This window comes from Cetorhinus maximus, chromosome 21 (genome assembly GCF_964194155.1).
Source record: "Cetorhinus maximus chromosome 21, sCetMax3.hap1.1, whole genome shotgun sequence".
Classification (NCBI taxonomy): Eukaryota; Metazoa; Chordata; class Chondrichthyes; order Lamniformes; family Cetorhinidae; genus Cetorhinus; species Cetorhinus maximus.
In genome coordinates, this window is record NC_135899.1 from 15,809,838 (window position 1) to 15,832,183 (window position 22,346).

The 22,346-nt window shown below is 46.0% G+C and overlaps 1 protein-coding gene across 8 annotated transcripts in view; it reads right to left on the reverse strand.

Annotated features, from left to right (window-relative positions):
* Nucleotides 1–12,013, reverse strand: part of LOC144695695 (pre-B-cell leukemia transcription factor 2-like) — an 84,653-nt gene extending 72,640 nt beyond the window's left edge. For 3 of the 8 annotated variants that reach the window (XM_078566650.1, XM_078566648.1, XM_078566646.1), the window contains exons 1-2: nt 11,270–11,659; nt 10,974–11,047 (exon numbers count right to left, since the gene is read on the reverse strand). In XM_078566650.1, the coding sequence (XP_078422776.1) occupies nt 10,974–11,047; nt 11,270–11,496 (301 nt within the window). In that variant the 5' untranslated portion in view covers nt 11,497–11,659. Of the gene's footprint in view, nt 1–10,973; nt 11,048–11,269 lie in introns of all 8 variants that reach the window. The other 5 variants (XM_078566645.1, XM_078566647.1, XM_078566651.1 and 2 more) reach the window with 5 other exon arrangements.
* Nucleotides 12,014–22,346: the final 10,333 nt, after the last annotated feature.

The following is a 22,346-nucleotide window of genomic DNA, read 5'->3' on the forward strand; positions in this document are numbered from 1 at the left end:
CCACCCTGTCAAGGCCCCTCAGGATCTTAAAGGTTAAATCAAGTCATTTTTTTTTTTGCTTAGATTCTCATTAAGATGTGGAATTAATGCGAGATTGTGTCAAATGCAATTCTCAGTCTCCGAATCTAAGAAAGAGGTAAAATCACCTACACTGAGCAGGCCGAGGCTCTTTCTGTTAGTAAAGAGATGAGTGAGGGGGTGACCGAAGAGAGGGCTTTAAAATTATGAAAGGGTTTGAGACGGTACACATAGAAACAATGTTTCTGCTTGTGAGGGATCAGAAGTAGAGGCCATAAATATAAGACAGTCGCCAATAAATCCACTTGCGAATGCAGGAGATTTCTTTACCCAGAGAATGGATATTCACAACCACATGAAGTAGTTGAGGTGAACAGCATAGATGCATTTAAGGGGAAGTGACATACACATGAGGGAGAAAGGAATAGAGGGATATGTTGAGAGGTGAGGTGAAGAGGAGTCAGAGGAGGTTCATGCAGAACATAAACCCCAACAGGAACCAGCTGCCTGTTTCTGAAGTTTAGATTCACAAGGATATCACCAGAGGTTCCATGTTACTCGAGTTCAGGCCAAATTCCCTCAATGGAGAATTGCCTCCTCCCACTACCCACACACCCTGAAAACAGAACCGGGCCAGCGAGAGGACCATACAGGGCAGAGCAAAAAGCCGCCATTTGCTGTTGAGCAAACATTTAAACCACTGCAGGAGACAGGTTTACAAAGTGGCTATTTTTACTCTCGGTCGTTTATAGAACTAAAGCTGCAGGCACAATCCCAAATAGAGGAGCAGGATTTCTTGGCAGAGCCCGTGTTTACCAGGATCCAACTGCATATAATTTCTCCCTTTTGCTGAAGGCCTCCCCGCTGCCAAGTTAGCATGGGGTTACCACGGATACGCTGAGGGGTCAACTGATCATCACAGGCGGGCCTCCCTTGGCTTCAGAAGCACTCAGCTCAAGTTTCAAAATCCAAGGAGTTGACAGTCACGGGAGTTAAGGAGTCCTCCAGAAATTTTATACCCACCTTGAAAACAAGACATACAAGCATTCATACAAACATATGACTTAGGAGCAGGAGTAGGCCATCGGCCCCCACCCTCCAAGCTCTCCTCACCATTTGATAAGATCATGGCTGATCTGATTGTGGCCTCTGCTTTCCTGACTACCCCCTATAACCTTAGACTCCCTCATCAGTCAAGAATCTATGTACTCAGGCTTAAAAATATTCAATGACCCGGCTTGGGCATTGCCTCTGGCGAGAGAATTCCACAGGCGAATGACCCTTGGAGAAAAAAATTTACCCCCATCGCCGTATAGATAGGAGACCCTTTATTTTTAAACTGCGTCCCCTAGTTTAGCCTCTCCCACAAGGGGAAACATCCTCCCAGCATCCACCCCATCAACTCCCCTCAGGATCTTATACGTTTCAATACGATAACCTCACAATCTTCTAACAGGGCCTCATCAGAAAAGCCGCACCTCCAACAGTGCAGCAGCTCCTTCAGTACTGCACTGGGAGATGTGGCCTATATTGTGCGTTTGAATCTCTCTAGAGTGGGACATGAGTCCACATTCTTGAGACTCAAGAGGCAGGAGTGCCACTCACTGAGCCCAGACTCTTGGCACCATAGGCAAAAGCCTTTCCTCATAAGAAAATCCCTTCATTCCAGGAATCAGTCAAATGAACCTTCACTGCACTGCTTCTAATGCAAGGCACCGGGTGCCAGTACATACTATACCTTGAGGCACTGGGTGCCAGCACATCACATACTCTTCAAGGCACTCAACGAGAAGATGGTTGGAGATTACCATAAAGGGCTACTTCATTCTCCAATACATCTCTCCCCTCCCCCAAAACGACGGAAACTCTTACTGAGGTACGATTCCGCCACTGTCCGCATTAACTCACTCAACCAGGGACCAAGAAACAAATGTTGGAAAGTCCTCCCACCTTGGAAGGCTATCACAATCCATCCATTCTTACCGGTCGCCTGCCTTCCTAATCCCCCCCTTCAACAATCAGACCATCAGTTTTCATCCGAGGTCACCCAGCAGTGATTCTGAGTGGGAGTCCTGGTTGGTTTCACACTCCTCCCCTCCCCACCCTACCAATGGGGTGCTCAGGTCACCAGCAGTGCTCCTTCTTACTGCTGATTGCAAGATTTGAGCCATTTCTTTCTATTTGAGCTAACAATTCATCCGCGTCCTTATTATGGAGGGGTAGTTAACGCAGTACAGTGGAGAAGCCAAACCCTCGAGGATCTATCAGCCGCAACACTTCATCCTCAGTGAGCCAGCATATAAGATACATGATATATTACTTAAGTATCAGCAGGATGTCCCAAAGCACCTTGCAATGAAACATGCAGTGTAGTCGCTGTTGTAATGTAGGAAATAAGGGTAGCCAATTTGCGCACAGCAAGCTCCCACAAACAGCAATGTGGTAATGACTAGATAATGTTGGTGATATCAATTCAGGGTTAAATATTGACCAGGATACTGTGTGGAGGAGGAGGGAGGTTGGGATCTTCCCTGCTCTTCTTCCAAACAGTGCTATAGCACCTCTCATGCCCATCCGTGAGGACACACAGGGCATCAGAAAAGCCGCACCTCCAACAGTGCAGCAACTGCTTCAATGCTGTACTTGGAGATGTGGCCTATATTGTGCGTTCGAATCTCTCTAGAGCGGGACACGAGCCCACATTCTCGAGACTCAAGAGGTAGGAGTGCTACCCACTGAGCCCAGACTCTCGGCACCATAGGCAAAAGGCAAAAGCTGCCGAGATTACCATGTGTCGCTGTAACTGGTACAGCAGTAGGTCACGTGAGCACCATCTTCACCAGGCTTCAGCCACCTGATGCCAGGCTGGTGGGTATGGAGGGATCGATTAGAATACATTATAAATCATGAATCATCCACGTGGGCAACAACCCTCACTTATATACACAGCAAGTGAGCCAGGCTCAAACTCAATCCCAATCTTAACACTGCGTCACTGTGTTGTTTTTGACAATTATATTCAACCTAAGGAGACTGTCGATTCTTACCATTTCAAAGCACAAGCTGAAGATTTAAATAAAGGGCTGACTGAATGCACCACCACCTCAAAGTCGAATTTCAGCACACATACACACACACACACACACTCAACAACTGCACATCCAGTGTACAGTGTACACTCAGAGTAATTAATGCCAGTAGTGACATTATACACACAAGGAAATACAGGGGATAGCTTAAGAATAAAAGCAGAACAGTGCTAAAATGTATGTACCAGTTGACTCAGCTCCCTTACCCTTGGGGTAGTAGGGTGGGTGTGCCCCTGACACGGACTGAATTCACACAGAATTGAAATGGTCTCATACCATTTTTTTGGCTCCTCAAAGTTCAGCCAGAAGGAATTGAACTTTTACACAGGTTTCAGACACTACCAGTGATCCCAATTGAGAGTCAGAAAATAGCCGATCCAGACCAATGCCAGTCAGCACTGCCTCCAAACATGGCGCCTTGCCACCAATCACAAATGCCTACTGCTGTGCCACACATATTTCTGATGGAGGGCACTGCAGATCAATTGAGTGGGTCCTGTTCTGGCATTAACTTTTCTCAAGATCAATCACATCATGTCAATAGCTGACAGCAACTGCTTCGCGAGACAGTAAGACAGCACTAAGCTCACTGAGTGTGGCCCAAGTCTAAACCACCAATCGCAGCGACAGATTCCTGGCTGCCATAGCACTATGGCACGCCCAAATGTGACAAGACACACACATGCACGCACGCATGCACACACTGTCATGATTAAACTAATGGAGCATATATTACATCAATAGCACATATGAACATACAAAATAGGAAGAGAAGTAGGCCATTCAGCCCCTCAAGCCTGCTCTGCCATTCAATAAGATCATCGTGATCTGCTTGCATTTCGAGTGCTACATTCCCACCTAACCCCAATAACCTTTCATTCCCTTGGTGAACAAAAGAATCTATCTACCCCTGCCTTAAAAATATTCAGTGACCCTGCCTCCACCACCATCTGAGGCACAGAGTTCCAAAGTCGCACAACCCCCAGGGGAAAAAATTCTCATCTCTGTCCTATAAGGGCCGCCCCTAATTTAAAAGAGTGCCCTCGAGTTCTGGACTCACACACAATTTTCTGCAATAACCTTTGATGTGGCACCGTATCAAATACTTTCTGGGGATCCAAGTACAGTACTTCTACAGGCTCCCTTTTATCTACAGCGCATTTAACTCCTTCAAATAACTCCAATAAATTGGTAAACATTATTTCCCTTTCACAAAACCATGCTGATTACCTTGTGTTTCTCTAACTGTCCAGCTATAACCTCTTTAATGATTGATTCTAACTAACACCTTCCCAGGACAGATGGCCTGCTAACTGGCCTATAGTTTCCCGTTTTCTGCCTCCCTCCCTTCTTGAATAAAGAGGTTATATTTGCTACTTTCCATCCCGATGGAACGTTTCAGGAATCTAGGAAATTTTGGAAAATTAACACCAAAACATCTACTACCTCATTAGCCACTTCTTTTAAGACCCTAGGATGAAGTCCATCCGGGCTCAGCACCGCTTCCTGAGTGATTGTCATTTCACCAAGTTCCCCTCTCCCTTCCACCTCCTGATTTACAGCTATTACTGGAATGGTTTTTGTATCCTCTATAGTGAAGACAGAAACAAAATATTTGTCCACTTCATCTGGCATTTCCTTACTATCTACTATTAACTCCTCATTCTCACTCTCTAGAGGACACTCACTTTAACTACTCTTTTCCTGTTAAATACCTGAAGAAACTCGTGTTATCCATTTTTACATTTCTAGCTAGCTTCCTCTCATACTCTAATTTCTTTCACCCGGTTAACCTTTTTGCCATTCTCTGCTATTCTTTATATTCCGATCATCTGACCTGCCACTCATCTTTGCACAGTTATGAGCTTTCCCTAACTTCTTCAGTTAACCACTGGTGGTGGATCCTCCCTTCAGAAATTTTCTTTATAGTAGGAACATACTTATTCTGTGTATTCTGAAAAATCTCCTTAAATGTCTGCCACTGTTACTCTATTGATCTACCCCCTAGCCTAATATCCCAGTTCACTTCAGCTAGCTCAGCTTTCATGCCCACATAGCTGCCCTTATTTATGTTTAAAATACTAGTCTTAGACCCACTCTTCCCCCTTCCATATTGGATGTAAAATTCAATCATGTCGTGGTCAAAGCTACCTAGGGGTGCTTTTACCCGGAGGTCATTAATTAATCCTGTCACATCACACAATATCAAATCTAATATAATCTACTCTTTGGTTGCTTCCAGACATGCTGCTCTAAGACACTCTCTCGAAAACATTCTATGAACTCCTCACCCAGGCTACTACTGCCAATCTGATTTTCCCAGTTTATATGTAGATTAAAGTCACCCATGATTATTGCCGTCCCTTTATCACAAACACCCAATATTTCTTCTTGTATACTTTGTCCTACATTGTGGTTACTGGCAGAGGGCCAGTAGACCACTCCAACTAATGACTTCATTCCCCTACTATTCCTCATCTCCACCCAAACCGATTCTACATCCTGATCTCTTGAACCAAGGCCATCTCTAACTATTGCACAAATGCCATCCTTGATTAACACTGCTACCCCTCCACTTTGACCTAGCTTCCTATTCTTCTTGAAGGGCATTCACCTCTCAATATTCAGGACCCAATCCCTGTTATCCTGCAGCCATGTCTCCGTAATGGCTATCATATTTAATTTACTTCAATGTGCATTATCAACTTGTTAAGAATGCTACGTGAGATACAGAACATTTAGTTTTTTCTTTTTGTTATCTTCGTGACATCTGGTCTTGATTCTTGGTGCATTCTTAGAATCTCAGAATTTCAATGGCACAGAGGGAGCCCATTCGGCCCATCGTGTCTGCACTGGCTCTCCAAATGAGCATTATGACCTAGTGCCAGTGCCCTGCCTTTTCCCCATACCCCTGCACATTGTTTCTGTTCAAATAATCATCTCTGCCCGTTGATATACCGCATCTTTCCACATTTGATCCCTTGCCCCACTATTTTGCTTAAAACTCTCGCTACTTCCCTAGTCATGCGGTTCGCAAGAACACTGGTCCCAGCCCGGTTCAGGTGTAGACTGTCCCAATGGTACAGCCCCCACTTTTCCCAGTACTGGTGCCAGTGCCCCACAAACTGGAACCCACTTCTCCCATGCCAGTCTTTGAACCACGTATTCATCTCTCTAATTTTATGTACCCTATGCCAATCTACATACGCTCAAGTAATAATCCAGAGATTATAACCTTTGAGGTTCAGCCTTTTAATTTAATGCCTGGCTCCTCATACTCTCTATGCAGAACCTCCTTCCTAGTTCTGCTATGTCGTTGCTGCCTACATGGACCACGACAACCAGATCCTCCCCCTCCCACTGCAAGTTCCTCTCCCGCTTGAGCAGATGTCCCAAACCCTGGCACCGGGCAGGCAACACAGCCGTCTGGACTCTCATTCTTTGCTACAGAGAACAGTATCAATTCCCTTTACTATACTGTCCCCTACTACCACTATATTCCTTTTGGCTCCCCCAACTTGGATGGCTTCCTGTACCACGGTGCCATGGTCAGTTTGTTTATCCACCCTGCAGTCCCCACGCTCATCCAAACAAGCTGAGAAAACCTCAAACTTATCGGACAATTGCAGAGGCTCACACTCCTACCCTCTGGCTCACACTCCTACCCTTACCAGCCTCACTTGCAATCACATCTTCCTGTTCCTGACCACTGACCAAATCAGAAGACCCAATCCTAAATGGTGTGACTGCCTCCTGGTACAAAATATCTAGGTAACTCTCCCCCTCTCTGATGTGTGGCAGCATCTGCAGTTCAGCCTCCGGCTCAGTGACTCTGAGCCGAAGTTCCTCAAGCCGCAAGTACTTACTGCAGACGAGTTTGCCCTGGATCTCAATGTTATCCAGGACCTCCCATATGCTGCAGCCTTGACACATCACCTGTCCTGCCATCCTTAATGTGTTTTACATAATTACTTAGTTATATTATTCATTTATTTATGACATTTTTTGATATTTTATTAAATTTTACCACCAATTTGGGTCCTATTTTAAACCTTAGGAATAGTATAGACCTTAGCAACTCACCAGATAGTCGCCAAACAGCTAGCTCCTTGCCCTGTAGCACAAGTCAGCCATTGTCATCTAGGACATCAGCGAGTGGGAAAATGTCAAACCTCAGATGTGACTCACCCTGGCCTTCCCTCTTTCCACTGGGTTTAGGATTACTTTGGAAAAAGTTAGCAGCAGAGGCTATATCACAGCACCAACACACCATAAACTTCTTTGGCTTCATAATGTCAGTGACGAGGAATGCACAGACGCAAAGTTAAGGGATATTCATCCAGGTAACTGCAGGTCTTTACCTCAGGGGTCCTGGTAGGGTTTACAATGTCAGATTTATCCCTCATTCAGTCACCCCTGCCACCCCATCCCCCACCCTCCAACTCATCCTAGGGCAGAGAGCTAAGGGCACCAGCAACATTCCAGTGATAGTTTATCCCTCAACCATCTAGCCAGTCTTATGAGCCAACAACAAAGTACATTCAAAGGATGCTATATTTGCAAGTTAAATGCCCCAAAGGCACTGTGCAGGGACGTAATCAGCCAGAATTTTGACACCAGGCCACAGGAGATGATATTAGGACAGGTGACCAAATGCTTGATCAAAAAGGTTTCAAGCAGCCTTCTGAAACATGGGAGAGAGCGCGCAAGTGATAATTCCAGAGCTTAGGATCGGGGCAGCTGAAGGCACAGCCACAACATAAAAATAAATTGCAGCAGCAAGAGGACTGTGTGCTTCCACACTTATATAAAAGCATCATTATAGAATCTGTACACTTCAGATGCCTAAACAATCACAGTAAAGAGAATGCCATGGTAACGGAAGTGGGCACAAACACACAAATATCCACACGCAGGGTTACAGAAATAAAGGAGTGATGAGGCCACGAGTACGAGGATAAGAATTTTTAAAAAGGCACGTCGGTAGACATGGGGATTCCATTCAATGGTGGTTGAGCTGGGGAAGGGGACCAGGGGATTGTTGAGGAGGCGGTGATGTGGGTGGTCATTGGAGAGCAACCTGAAGTAAGAACCCCACAATCGGTTCCATTCTCCCGGCCCTTGCTATGATCCTTGTGCAAGACCTCTTTGGACCAAGTGCCACACTTTCTGCCACCACCCTGACTGCCTTTGTCCAGCCAACTCGGAACGGGTCCGAGGCCAGGATTCCGACCAGGCTGAGCCCAAGTGCTTATCGTTCAACCACTCAATGGGACCAGCCCCGGGCAGGCACCACAAATATCTCTTGTAAGCTGGAATGGCCATTTCTCAGAATATCTTAAAAGGACATGTCCTTTTTGCAAAAATTAAACCAATTCGCCATCAAAACAAATCTCATTCAACAAGGCACCAAGAGCGATAAATGTATTTGCATTTATCCAGTGCCTTTCACCTCAAGACGTGCCAAAGTGTTGAACAGCCAGTTATTCTGCTTTTTTGAAGTGTAGTCACTGTTGTGATGTAGGAAGTGTGGCCAAGCAATGTGTGCACAGCAAGTTCCCACAAATGCCAACAGATAAATTACCAGATAATCTGTTTTCTCAGCAACGTTGATTGAGAGACAAATATTGGTCAGGACACCAAGGAGAATTTTCCAGCTCTCCTCTGAATATTGCTTTAGGAACTTTTATGTCGACGAGAGGGTAAACGAGGCCTCTGTTAAATGCCTCATCTGAAAGGCGGCTACTCCAACAGTATAGCACTTCCTCAGTACTGTTTTCAATATGAATACATCCCAGTGGGCAACACTCTCACCTCAGTCAGAAGATTGTGGGTTCAAGTCCCACTCCTGAGATTGGAGCAAAATTATCTGGGCTGATACTCCAATGCAGTACAAAGGGGGTGCAGAACCGTCAAGCGGCTCAGTGTGGAGGGAGCGCGGCACCGTCAGAGGGTCAGTGCAGAGGGAGTGCAGAACCGTCAAGAGGCTCAGTGCAGAGGGAGCGCGGCACCATCACAGGGTCAGTATGGAGGGAGCGCGGCACCATCGGGGGTCAGTATGGAGGGAGCGCAGCACCGTCAGAGGGACAGTACCCAGTGAGCGCTACACTGTCAGGGGGTCAGTACCGAGTGAGTGCTAGACTGTCAGGGGGTCAGTACCGAGTGAGTGCTGCACTGTTGGAGGTGCCGTCTTTCGGATGAGTCTCCTAGATGGGTGCAAAAGATTCCATGACACTATTTGCAGGAAGGGAAGGGGTGTTCTTTCTGGTAACCTGGCCAATATTTATCCCTCAACTAATGTCATTGAAAAAAAAAAGCATCTGGTGATTATCTCATTGTTGTTTGTGGGAGCTTGCTGTGTGCAAATTGGGTAGATACTGCATTTCCTACATTACAGTAACCAAGTATTTCACTGACTGTACAGCATCTTTGGGATTTCTGGAGGGTACAAAAGATACTATACCAATGCAAGTTCTCTGTTATACACAATGTAACTCTTATGATGATATAATATATAAAAACCCAAAATGTATTTCAGAAATATATAAAAACAAAATGTATTTCAGAAAGAGAGCTGTGCACTGCCACACTTAGAATAAAGGCATCATTATAGAATCCGTACAGTGCAGACACCAAAACAATCCAAATGAAGAGAATCCAACTCTAACAGCATTTAAAGAGCCAAAATAAACTTATCCAATCAACACTTGAAAATCCTCAGTTATATTATATCTATATTTTAAATATGTCAATCATGCAGACAGGTGCTAAAATGTAAATATTCTAAACACAGCAAAATCCCTGTTAGTACCTAAAAGCAGCTGAAAGGTTTTTTCCTCTCTCTCTTTCAATGCAAGTATGGCTTTCAGATCAACTTGCTTGGTACCGCCATCTCAAAGCTTTTTGAAACATGAACTCAGTGCTGATAGGTCTCAAAAAATCTCTTCTTTCCCAGCTCAAACTTGATCCCCACCCCCCCCCTCCCCTCACTCACTCACCCCTCTCCCTCCCTCCCCACATCCCACTATCCGTTGGAACACTCAATATGTGCAATGCAACCTTAACAAAACGTTCATGCAGCCAGCAATTCGATTTTTATTTTATATTTAAAAAGCTGGTTTGCCAATCCTTTTATTTTCTTCAGACCGAACTGTTATTCTGTTTTTATTCTGGTGGATGGTGGGGGTGGGAGACAGGGTGATGGTTGCACTCCTGACGTTTGAAGTGGCCCCTCTCGTTTGGTTTGAACGCACCGCGTTTAGATTGTTATTTTTGTCCAGGAGAAAATGTTGAAATCCACAGTGTATGTTTGCGTGGAGTAAGGAAATTGATCCAAAAACCTTTACAGTGTTGGGCTGAAAGGAGACAGAGAGAGAGAGAGAGAGGGGGGGGGGGAGGGGAGGAAAGAAAATAAATTACAAATCTACAGAGAGAGAGAGAGAGAGAAAATGTGGGAAATTGTATTGATCAGTATTACTTGTGGAGAGGATACAAAATAATCCCCCTGTTTCTCTTGGTGAAAAGTGATCAGGAGTTACATTGTTACCCCCTTCCCTTCTTCCTGTGACATTCTGACAAGGGGCAGAAAGAGAGAGGGAGAGGGAGGAGAAATGGGAGAGGGGAGGGGGGTGGGCTGTTGTTGAGGTGGTAGAGAAGGAAAAGTCAGAAAGATTTCAGCTTTAACACAGAGAATGAGACAAGAGAGAGGGAAGAGCTTTCTAAGCCAAGGCCAAGATGGCGGGCCAGAAAATTGTTTCCCTTTTTGTGTGTGTGTGTGTGAGAGAGAGAGAGAGAGAGGGGGGGGCAGGCTAACATATTTCTCTTCCTATTTAACAGAGGCATTTTACAGGAGTTGAATTCACTCACCAGTCTTTTCTTTAATCTCACACAGGACACTGAAGAGAGCTGGTTTCATCCTGTGACAATTCAAGGCATGTTTCCTTCAGGAAAATAAATTCACATGATCAATAAAGGGACGCACAACACACACAAAAAAAACACAGCAAACTTTCAACCACATTTCTTAAAAACTGCTCGAGCTTTCTCCCGCACATTAGGATTTTCAAAATGACAATGCAGGTTTATAATTTGGTTTTATTTTGTCCAAAAAAAAGAGGTAAATTAGAGAGGGGGGGGGGGGGGGGAGAAAAAAAATAACCAACTTGGCCTGAGCTTCGTCCAGACTTTGGTCAGTGATGGTCATGATCTGATGGAGGATATCCCCGATGTCTTGCTTCCTGCCGTCCCCGTTATCCGTGGCGTTTTCGTGCATGTGGGCACTGAGGGGCTGGAGGCCGCTTGGCACCGGGTGCCCGGGCATTCCCACCCCGCCGCCACCGCCGCCGCCGCCGGCTCCCCGAGCCTGCAGCAGACGGTTCTGATCTTCCATCCTTCCTCCTCCCAGGCAGAAAATGGGGACAGACAGGTCCAGCGCCTCCGCTTAAAGATTTCCGGCACAGACAGACAGACAGACACAGACACAGACACACAGACACAGACACACAATCCCAGCGAGCGAGGCAAAACGTCGAGTTTTCTGCTCTGAGTCTTTCTCTCTCTTTGCCTTCCCTCCCCCCCCTCTCCTCCTCCTCCTCCCCTAAGAGAGAGAGAGAGAGAGAGAGGAAAGGAGGTGCTGGTAGGAGAGGGAGGGTGCAAAATCTACTGAAATTTACTTTCCTTCCTCCCCCCCCCCACCACCACCACCTCCTCTTTTTTTTGTTTGTTTTTTTTTTGCTGCTCAATGTTCCAGTTCAGTGTAGAAAGAGGCTCTCAGATCCTCACTGTCTTGGAGAATTAAAGGTTTTTTTTTCTTCTCTTTTTCCACCCCCTCTACACAGACTAGAAGGAAAAGTACTACAGCTCCCAGTTTTGCTCTCCCATGTCAACTAGCACTGTGCCTCAGTGCTGCCACAGTCGCTTACTTTGTAATGCAGATAGATGTTCGAGAGAGAGAGAGAGAGAGAGAGAAACGAGAGGGGGGATGGGCTTCTTAAAGAGACACTTGCCCATTTTATTTTCAATTACCATGAAGTTCTTGCTGATTTTATCCTCTGCCTGTCTCCACCTTTACCTGTAAAGTGGACTTTGCTTCATCGGGTTGATGGTATGGAGGAGGGTGTTCAGCCATGGACACTCTAACTGAGCGAATCAGACCAGGAAGTTCCACGGTCCATGATGTTTGCCAGTGACTCTGAGCTATGTGGTGGAGATGGTGAGAACGTGGCCGAGGATCTGGAGAAGGTGGTGGGGGTAGGGGGGTGGGGGGTGGGACAGCACTGGGAATCAGGGATGTGAAGATCAGTGGACCAGAGACCTAATCTATGGATTGTCAGTTTGAACCTCGAGAAGAGGGTGGGAACAAAGGTGTAAAGATTCTGGGTGCAGACCTGGAGAAAGTGAGTCGTCACTGGGGTCAGTGATGGCAGACGATGGGGTGTGGAAATGGAAATTAAGCAATGGATTAGCTCTGGTTGGAGTAATTGGAAGAGTCACAGTGGAGCATTGTGTGATGGAAAAATATCACTGAAACTCAAAAGAAGAGTCCACAAGACAATTGTGAGACCATTCTTGTATTATAGTGAAGAAACTTGGGCAACATCAAGAAGCAAGGGACAACCAGTGGCTATTGATGAGGTGCGGATGCTGAGATGGATGTGTGGTGTGATGAGAAAGGACAAGATCAAGAACCGGTACTCCAGGGGGAGGAGGAGTCACTGAAGATTGTGGGAGCTTCAAAGAAAGTAGTCAAAAAGAGATTGAAATAGTATCTATTGTGGAGACAGCGAGGTGGTGACGTGAGTGTTGGAGATGGGCCTGCCAGGGAGAAGGAGAAGGGGAAGGCCCAAGACCAGATGGAAAGATGCAGCAGCCAGAGGCTTAAACACAATGGGGTTGGAAGAGAAATAGATGACTGACAGGGGGCAATGGGGAAGTGTGATCAGCCAGCGTTGTGACGAGACCAGGTAAAATAGGAGAAGCCTAAAGAAGGAGAATTCAGTGAAAGAAAAACATGCCTCTCGCAATGTCCTAAAACACTGAAAGTGAATAAAACACTTCTTGAAGTTTAATGCAGGAAATTGCAGCCAATTTGTGCACAGCAGGATCCCACAAACAGCAATGTGGTATTGGCCAGATGATCTGTTTTAATGACATTGATTGAGGGATAAATATCAGAAAGTCACTAGGGAAAATATCCTCCTGTTCTTCTTCAAAATAGTGTCATGGGTTTTATTTTTACATCCACTTGAGAGGACAGACAGGACCTCGGTTTAGTATCTTATCTGAAAATCAGCACTTCTGACAGTCAGCACTCCCTCTCTGCATTGAACTTAGTTAAGTGTCTATAGTGGGATTTGAACCCACAACTTTCCTGATTCAGGAGCAAAAATGCTACTCACTGAGCCATGGTGGACAGGTGGCAGGGTTTCTCAATATGGTGTGACCTCAGGGATGAAGCACTGAGGCTGATGGAGAGATAGGTAAGTGCATCAGGGGCTGGGGTGAGAGGAAATGATAGAAGAGATGATAGAGATGGAAAGGTTTAAACATATAAAAAGATTTTTAATTTGAGTCATTAGGTTACTCAAGATGGAGGGTGTTAGTACAATGGGAGACTTTAGGTAAAGATATTGAGAGAGGTGGAACAATGGCAGGTAAATGGAGTTGAGGTACAGATCTGCCAAGATCAAATTTTAGACTTTTAACAGTTGATACAACTGAGTGGCTTGCTAGGCCATTTCAGAGGGCAGTTAAAAGTCAACCACATTGCTGTGGGTCCAGAGGCACACATAGGCCAGACCAGGTAAGGACTGCAGATTTCCTTCCCTAAAGGACATTATGAGCCTGATGGGGTATTTTCATTATTAGACTTTTAATTCCAAATTTTTTTTAAATTCAAATTTCACCATCTGCCATGGTGGGATTCAAACCTGAGTCCCCAGATCATTTACCCTGCATCTCAGGATTACTATTCCAATGACAATACCACTACGCCATCATCTGGGAACATACATACAGGTGACAACATTTAGCCCCTCAAGCCTGTTCCTCCTTTCAATGAGATTGTGGAGATAATGCTTCAGCTGTACAAACCTGGAGTGCTGCGATTTACTAGAATGATATCTGGACTCCAAGGGTTAAATTATTGGGGGAATTACACAAACTAGGGTTGCCTTCCCTTGAATTTGGAAAGATCAGTGGTGATTTGATTGAAGTTTTCAAGATATTAAGGGGAACAGATAGGCTGGATCTAAAGAAACTATTTCTGTTGGTTGGGGAGACTAGGACTCAGAAAAGAAAGACCTGCATTTATATCATGCTTTTCATGATGACCAGATGTCTCAAAGTGCTGCATAGCAAATGAAGTACTTTTGAAGTTCAAAACAAAAGTGTTGGAAACACTCAGCAGGTCAGGCAGCATCTGTGGAGAGAGAAACAGAGTTAATGTTTCGGGTCGATGACCTTTCATTAGAATAGGAGAAAGGTAGAAATGTAAGAGTTTTTAATCCAATGGGGAGGGGGCAGGAATAACAAAAGGGAAGGTCTGTGATAGGGTGAAAGGCAAGAGAGAGATTAAATACCAAAAGATTTCATGGCGCAAATGCCAAAGAGAGTGGAAATGGGTATAGTAAAGAAACAAAACTGTCAGATTAGACATGAATGACTATATAGCAGCCATCTGATGCAATATGAGGGATAAAGAAAGAAACAAGCCAGCAAAAAAAAAACACAAATGAAAAAGCACATGGAACAAGATGGAGGCAGAGGTTATGAACTAAAATTGTTGAACTCAATATTTATTGAGTCCTGAAGGCTGGAGAGTGCCGAGTTGAAAGATGAGGCGCTGCTCCTTGAGCTTGTGTTGAACTTTGTTGGAACACTGTAGCAGGCCAAGGACAGAGAGGTCAGAGTGGGAGCAAGATGCAGAATTAAAATGACAAGGGACGAGAAGCTTGGCATTATGCTTATAGACTGAACAGGGGTGATCTGCAAAGTGGTCACTCAGTGTATGTTTGGTCTCCCCAATGTAGAAGAGACCAGGTTATAAGCAGTGAATACAATGTAGCAAATTGAAAGAAGTACAAGTATATCACTGTTTCATCTGGAAGGAGTTTTTAAAGCCTTGGATGGTGAGAAGGAAGGAGGTAAAAGGGCAGGTGTTTCATCTGCTGCGCTTGAACAGAAAGGTGCAGTAGGGAAGGGGGGGAGGTGACGGAGGAGTGGACCAGGGTGTCGCAAAGGGAATGGTCCATTCAGAATGCTGAAAGGGGAGAGCAGGGGAAGATGTGCTTGGTAGTGGCATCAAGCTGGAGGTGGCAGAAATGGCAGAGGATGGTCCATTCAATACAGAGGCTGGAGGGTGAAAGGTGAGGATGAGCGAAACCCTATCGCGGTTCTGGGAGGGAGGGAAAGAGGTGAGAGCAGAAGTATGAGAAATGGATCAGACATGGTCCAGGGCTATGTCAACAATGCTGGATGGGAATCCTCTGTTGAAGAAAAAGGAAGACATATCAGAAGTGCTGATGTAGAAGGCTGCATCATCAGAACAGATGTGATGGAGAGAGAGAAACTGGGAGAATGGTATGGAGTCCGTACAGGAAGCAGGGTGTGAGGAAGTGTAGTCAAGGCAGCTGTGGGAGTCCATGGGTTGGCAGTAAATATTAGTTGATATCCTATCCTCAGAAATGGAGAGAGAGAAAAGTCAGGGAAGGGAAGGGAAGAGTCAGAGATGGGCCAGATGAAGATGAGGGAAGGGTGAAAATTGGAAACAAAGTCAATGAAGTTTTCCAGTTCATGGTGAAAGCAAAAGGGGCACCAATATAGTCATCAATGTGCCGGAAAATGTGATGAGGAGGGGGCCTGAATAGGACTGAAATAATGAATGTTCCACATATCCCACAAAAAGGCAGACATAGCTAGGACCCATGTGGATGCCGGTAACGTGGAAGTGAGTGAAGTTGAAGGAGAAGTGGTTCAGGGTGAGAACAAGCTCAGCCAGTCAGAGGAGGGTGGCTGGGGATGGGGACTGGTTGGACCTCTATTCGAGGAAGAAGCAGAGAACCCTGAGACTGACCTGGTGGGAGATGAAGCATTTTGAAGTGTATTTAATGTTGTAATGCAGGAAACAGGGCAGCCAGTTTGTGCACAGCAAGCTCCCACAAACAGCAATAAGATAACCATTTTTAGTGATGTCGATTGAGGGGTAAATATTGAACATGACACCAGGGAGAACTGCCTGACTCTTCTTTGAAATAGTTCCATGGGATCTTTTACTTCTGCCCAAACAGGCAAAGGGGGTCGGTCCTTGGTTCAATGTCTCGTCTAAAATGTGACACCTCTGATGGTGCAGCACCCCCTCAGTACTGCAGTGGAGTGCCAGCCTTGATTTTTGACTTAACCCCCCAGCTGTAGGCTTTGAACCCAGAGCTTCCTGACTGAGAGGTGGGCACGTTACCTACTAAGCTGACACCCAAAGGGCACCGGGGTGAATTGCCACTCTCTCAGTGGTTACCACAAGGGCAGATGAGCTACCACTGCAGACAGCAGGGGTGAAAGCTGGAGCGCTGCAGCACGGTACATCCCTGTGGTTTACACTGGGAGGGAGGGGGGGAAACACTTTTCTACCTTATAAGTTATTTATTTCTGACATTTAGAAAAGAGACAAGTGCCAGTGTCAGTGTCAGTCAACGACTTTGACCTTCTTTTCTCAAACCTTGTCACTGTTGTCTCCTGTGCGCCAGTCCCGGGAATGCTTTGGATTTTGAGGCATCGCCATGGCTACCCCACATCTTTAAAATAATGGGAGGAGGATGAGGCTTGTTTTATGAATCATGCAATTGAGCCTGTGCAGGATGAGTGTAAGAAATGACAGCTTTACATAGCGTGCAAGGATTGGGAGCTAATAGGCAGGAGGAAGCGCCTGTGTGATGGAGGGTGACCCAGCACCATGTAAACACTTCCTCCCCTCGATCAGAGGCTTCCCCGAATCCCCAAGGTGGAGTTAGGCTTACCAGGCACAATCAATCCACCCATAAATAAAATGCATCAGGTTGTATTATTTTATGCCTTCAGAACTGAATGGATTTTCCCTTCAGAGCATTATATCTCATCAAATCATTAGTGTAAGGTTCTGCACCCTGTTATATATTTATTGTATTTACTCAATATTATTTGACATTTTTAAGGTGGTTCCTTTTCATCAAGTGAGACATGACTGTCATAAGCAAGCTGGGAAAATGTTTATTTTCAGGTTTGAATCCAGCATCCCCGGAAGTGGTACAGCACAGGTCAGGTACAGAGTAAATCTCCCTTTGTGCTCCTCCCACTTCAGGTACCATATTCTAAGAAGGCATTGGCGACCATGAATTTCTATTGGATTGGTCCATGGTTATGCTTGTACTGCAGCGGTTTACTATTGTCTTCTGCAATATGGCTGACCAAGAAACTCACCCGCTCTTACCCTCTGCCATCAGGCATATTGGAAGGATTTATGACTGATAATGATTGACCACAACTGGAGGTTTCAACCTGTCTGTTCCCTACCCCGTCATCCTAACCATATCATTGTGATTGGCAATTGTGTCTCCGAAGCTTTCATCTTTGCACAGTCAACTCCAACTATTGGCCACAATATGAGCACACCTTCCATGGCCATCAAATCCTGAAGTGGGACTTCGCTGGAGCATCCGGCCCAGAGGTAGGGACTCTACCACTACGCTACAAGACATTCCTCACTCTACAGTGTTCCCATCCCAAACTCCCATTGCGGTACAGCATGGGTTAGATACAGAGTAAAGCTCCCTCTACACTGTCCCATCAAACACTCCTAGGACAGGTATAGCACGGGCTAGATACAGAGTAAAGCTCCCTCTACACTGTCCCATCAAACACTCCCAGGGCTGGTACAGCACGGGGTTAGATACAGAGTAAAGCTCCCTCTACACTGTCCCATCAAACACTCCTAGGACAGGTATAGCATGGGCTAGATACAGAGTAAAGCTCCCTCTACACTGTCCCATCAAACACTCCTAGGACAGGTTTAGCATGGGCTAGATACAGAGTAAAGCTCCCTCTACACTGTCCCATCAAACTGACTCAAGGCAGGTACAGCACGGGTTAGATACAGAGTAAAGCTCCCTCTACATTGTCCCATCAAACACTGCCAGGACAGGTACAGCATGGGTTAGATACAGAGTAATGCTCCCTCTACACTGTCCCATCAAACACTCCTAGGGCAGGTACAGCACAGATTAGATAAAGAGTAAAGCTCTCTGAACATGCAGTCCAGCCTCAGAATAGCAACCCAAAACTGGAGGTTTCAACCTGTCTGTTCCCTACCCCGTCATCCTAACCATATCAATGCAATTGGCAATTGTGTCCCTGAAGCTTTCATCTTTGCACAGTCAACTCCAACCATTGCAGCCTGGATTGGGTTGATCCAGCTAATATTTTCTGGATGTCTTCTAAGCGGCCAAAGGGGACCTCAAAAGTCTCACTCAGATTCAAACTCAGATCTCAGGATGGGTTAAGCGACAGGATGCAAGTCCATTGCACACCCACCTTCCTTTATTGATCCTTCTTCTTCTTAGATAGACCCCTGGGATCAAGGATGACTTGCTTCCACTCTGGCCTGATGGGCTCTGAGATGGCTGATAATACCAATGTGTGAACTGCAGGATCTGCCAACATGTGGGACGGGCGGTGCTTGAAGGGTTGGGTAGATGGGTTGTTCGAAGGTTTGTGCACTCCCTTAGACACCTCGACTTCTCCTCTGCATGTTCCTGATGAAGTCCCCTGATGTGTTCGGTGCCTGCCCGAGTGGAACTTCTCCATTTTGGTTGGTCATGGGACTCCCATGAGTTGGCAGGAATGTTTGACATCTTCAGGGATGTTTTGAGGACACCCCTGAAGCTTTTCCATGTTCCTTTGGGAGTCTCCTGCCACAAAAGACTTCCAGTAGAGTTGTTGCTCCAGGGGTCTGGTGCCAGACATACAAACAACATGACCCACCCAGTGGAGCTGGTTTCGATTGATTAGTGCCTTGACGCTGGCCATGTTGGCTTGGGCGAGGACGCTTCTGTTGGGTTGTCTTTCTTGCCACCAAATTTAGAGGATCTTCTGAAGGCATCACTGGTGGGCCTTCTCCATTGTTTCAAAGTGCCTGCAGTAAATTGTCCAAGTCTCCGAAGCATATATGAACATGGGGACCGCTGCTGCCCAGAAAACCATGACTTCAGTCCTGGTCCTCAAATAATCTGTTCCTCAGTCATCCGAAGGCTGAGCTGGCACAATGGAGGTGATAAGAACATAAGAATATAAGAAATAGGAGCAGGAGTAGGCCATTGGCCCCTCAAGCCTGCCCCGCCATTCAATAAGATCAAGGCTAATCTGCCCCCAGCATCAACGCCTCTTTCGTGCCAGCCCCTCATATCCCTCAACTCCCCAATATTCCAAAAATCTATCTATCTCCTCTTTAAATACTTTCAATGACCTGGCCTCCACAGCTCTCTGGGGTAGAGAATTCCAAACATTCACTACCCTCTTGGAGAAGAAATTCCTTCGCATCTCAGTTTTAAATGAGTGTCTCCTTATTCTGTAACTATGTCCCCTAGTTCGAGATTCCCTTAAATAATGAATTTTGTCGTCTATGTCTGCCTTCATCAACCCATGGCCTCATCCAACAGCAGTCTACTGGGGGACAACTTGCTCAAGTGCTCACTTTAATATATGTTGCTGTGGTACCACTTTATGCTGCACACTCACTGTGGGAGCCTTAACAATGAATATTGATTGACCATTGGACCATTGGGTTGCACACCAGCAGAACTCAATCCTCCCTAACCTGTCCAGACGTTAGCCAGCAAGAGTCACTGCCAAACCAGTCAGGGGCAGGTGTCCTCAGTGATCTTCTACCCCCTAACAATGGTGGGTGGTGTCAGTCCCTGGCAGTAACCAGGCTGAGGGAACACCTCCCAAGTCCCCGACATCCGCCACCTAGAACGATAAGTGCAGCAGGTTGGTGGGAACACCACCACTCTCAAGTTTCCCTCCCAAGTCACACGATGTCTTCAACATAATTTTTCATCATCGCTGGGTCAAAAGTTCTGGAACTAACAACACTACAGGATTACCTTCAGCACACGGTGTGCAGCGGTTGAGGAAGAAGGCCCATCACCACCTTCTGAAGGGTATGCGGAAGATTAAGAGAGGAGGTTTTATAGATGAGTGAAGGATTCGATAGAGTAATTGGAGAGAAATTATCTCGGCCGCTGTGGAGTCCAGAAAAAGGAAGCATGGTCTTAAAATTCGAACATGGAAGCACCAATTGACGAGGGGAGGTTGGACCACTCCAATTGATGTGGCTTATAATTTCAAGGTTTCCCAGCCGAACCACCGAAGGCACCAATCAGTCACGTGGTTGTGCACGGAATTTGAAAAGGTTCTCACAACGCCTGGTGCCCAGAGCTCAGGCTATTCCATAATTAAAGTTTGTGTTTAATTAAGAAACCTGGCTGAAGGGTCGAGGCTACCGGTCTCCAACCGAACCTCATTGTAGAGATTTACCACATCCATCACTGAATGATCGCCCGCATATCCACCACGGGTTAACACCCTGACCTTTCGCATCTGGTGACCAAGTCTGAGTCTGGTTCACAGCAGTGGGTGGGGGTGGGGGTGGGGGACGGGGTGTGAAAATCACCTGCCTGCCTCGTGTAAAGGTGCCACGTTTATTTTTTCTATATCATATACACCCTTACCTCATTCAAGAGGCAACTGGGCATCTCTTGACTGGGGCACAGGCTGCATCATAGATATCATTCAAGCAAATACTCGATCCACGTGATCTCCTAGATTGGTTCTGATCGCCTGCCAGGGTCATTAATCAATTTCCAGTGTAATTTTCCCCTTATTTTCCAGTCTGTTTCCTCTGGTGTTTTGCTTCCCCCCATTGGGATTACATGGCTGTGGGTGAGGCGGAGGTGGGAAGGGTGGGGGAGGGGCATTGCACGGAAGGAATTATTTAGCCAAAAAAGGAAGTAGCGATAATGCTCTGACCATTTTGGTGTGGACAGGCTAAATGGACAAATTACTCTTTCTCTGCCTCTCAGTGTTGCATGTGTGTTCCTTTACACAATGGAAGAGATAACGTGTTTGAAACAACTCTGAGCTTCAGCCATCATCTCATTGAATGCCGGGCCGAGTTCGAGGAGCTGAATGACCTCCTCTTAATCTGATGTTTTAAGGTTCTAAAATATCTATAGGGTCCTCAGGTGCATGCTTTGGTTGTACTTTGAACTTTGGCATTTGGCAGAGTATTTACCTATGATGTGAAGACCCATAATACAGAATCAAGATTTATGATGCAGGATGAAGGCCCATGATGCAAGTTGAAGACCTTTGGTGCAGGATGAAGGCCCATGGTGCTGACTGAGGCCCCATGATATAGATGAAGGCCTGTGATACAGGATGAAGGCCTATTGTGCAGGATGAAGGCTGGTAATGCAGGATGAAGGCCTTTGGTGCAGGATAAAGGCCCATGGAGCTGTCTGAGGCCCCATGATGTAGGATTAAGGCCTATTGTGCAGGATGAAGGCCGGTGATGCAGGATGAAGGCCTATTAAGCATGATGAGGGCCTTTGTTGAAGGATAAAGCCCAGAGTGCAGGATAAAGGCCTATCATGCAAGATAAAAACCTGTACAACACCATTCATATCCTTAAGAAATCCCATCATGCTTCATAGCCAAAGAATTACATTTGTAGGTGCAGTTTCAATGTCACCAAATGGATGGCAGCCAATTTGTGCACAGCAGTGTCCCACAAACAGCCACTTAATCTATTCTTGTAGTGTTCTTTGAAGGAAAAATATTGGTCAGGATACCAGGAGGCCCATAGTATTTACAGCATGAAGAGGGCCATTCAGCCCAACAAGTGTGTGCTGTTGGTTATGCTCCACACAAAACCACCCCCTCCCCATTCCTCTTCATCTAACTCCATCCACTACCTTTCTATTCCTTTCTCACTCGTGCATTTACCTGACTTCCTTTGAAATGGATCTCTGCTCAATCACCTGAACCAGTCCACATGATAGCAAGTTCCACATCTGGCAGCAGCAGCAGAGATAGAGGCTCCCCACTGACATCTGGGAATTCCTGGCCCTGGACCGTTCGAACTGGAGGGAAAGCATCCGGGAAGGAGCTGAACACCTCGAGTCTCATCGCCAAGGGCTAGCTGAAGCCAAG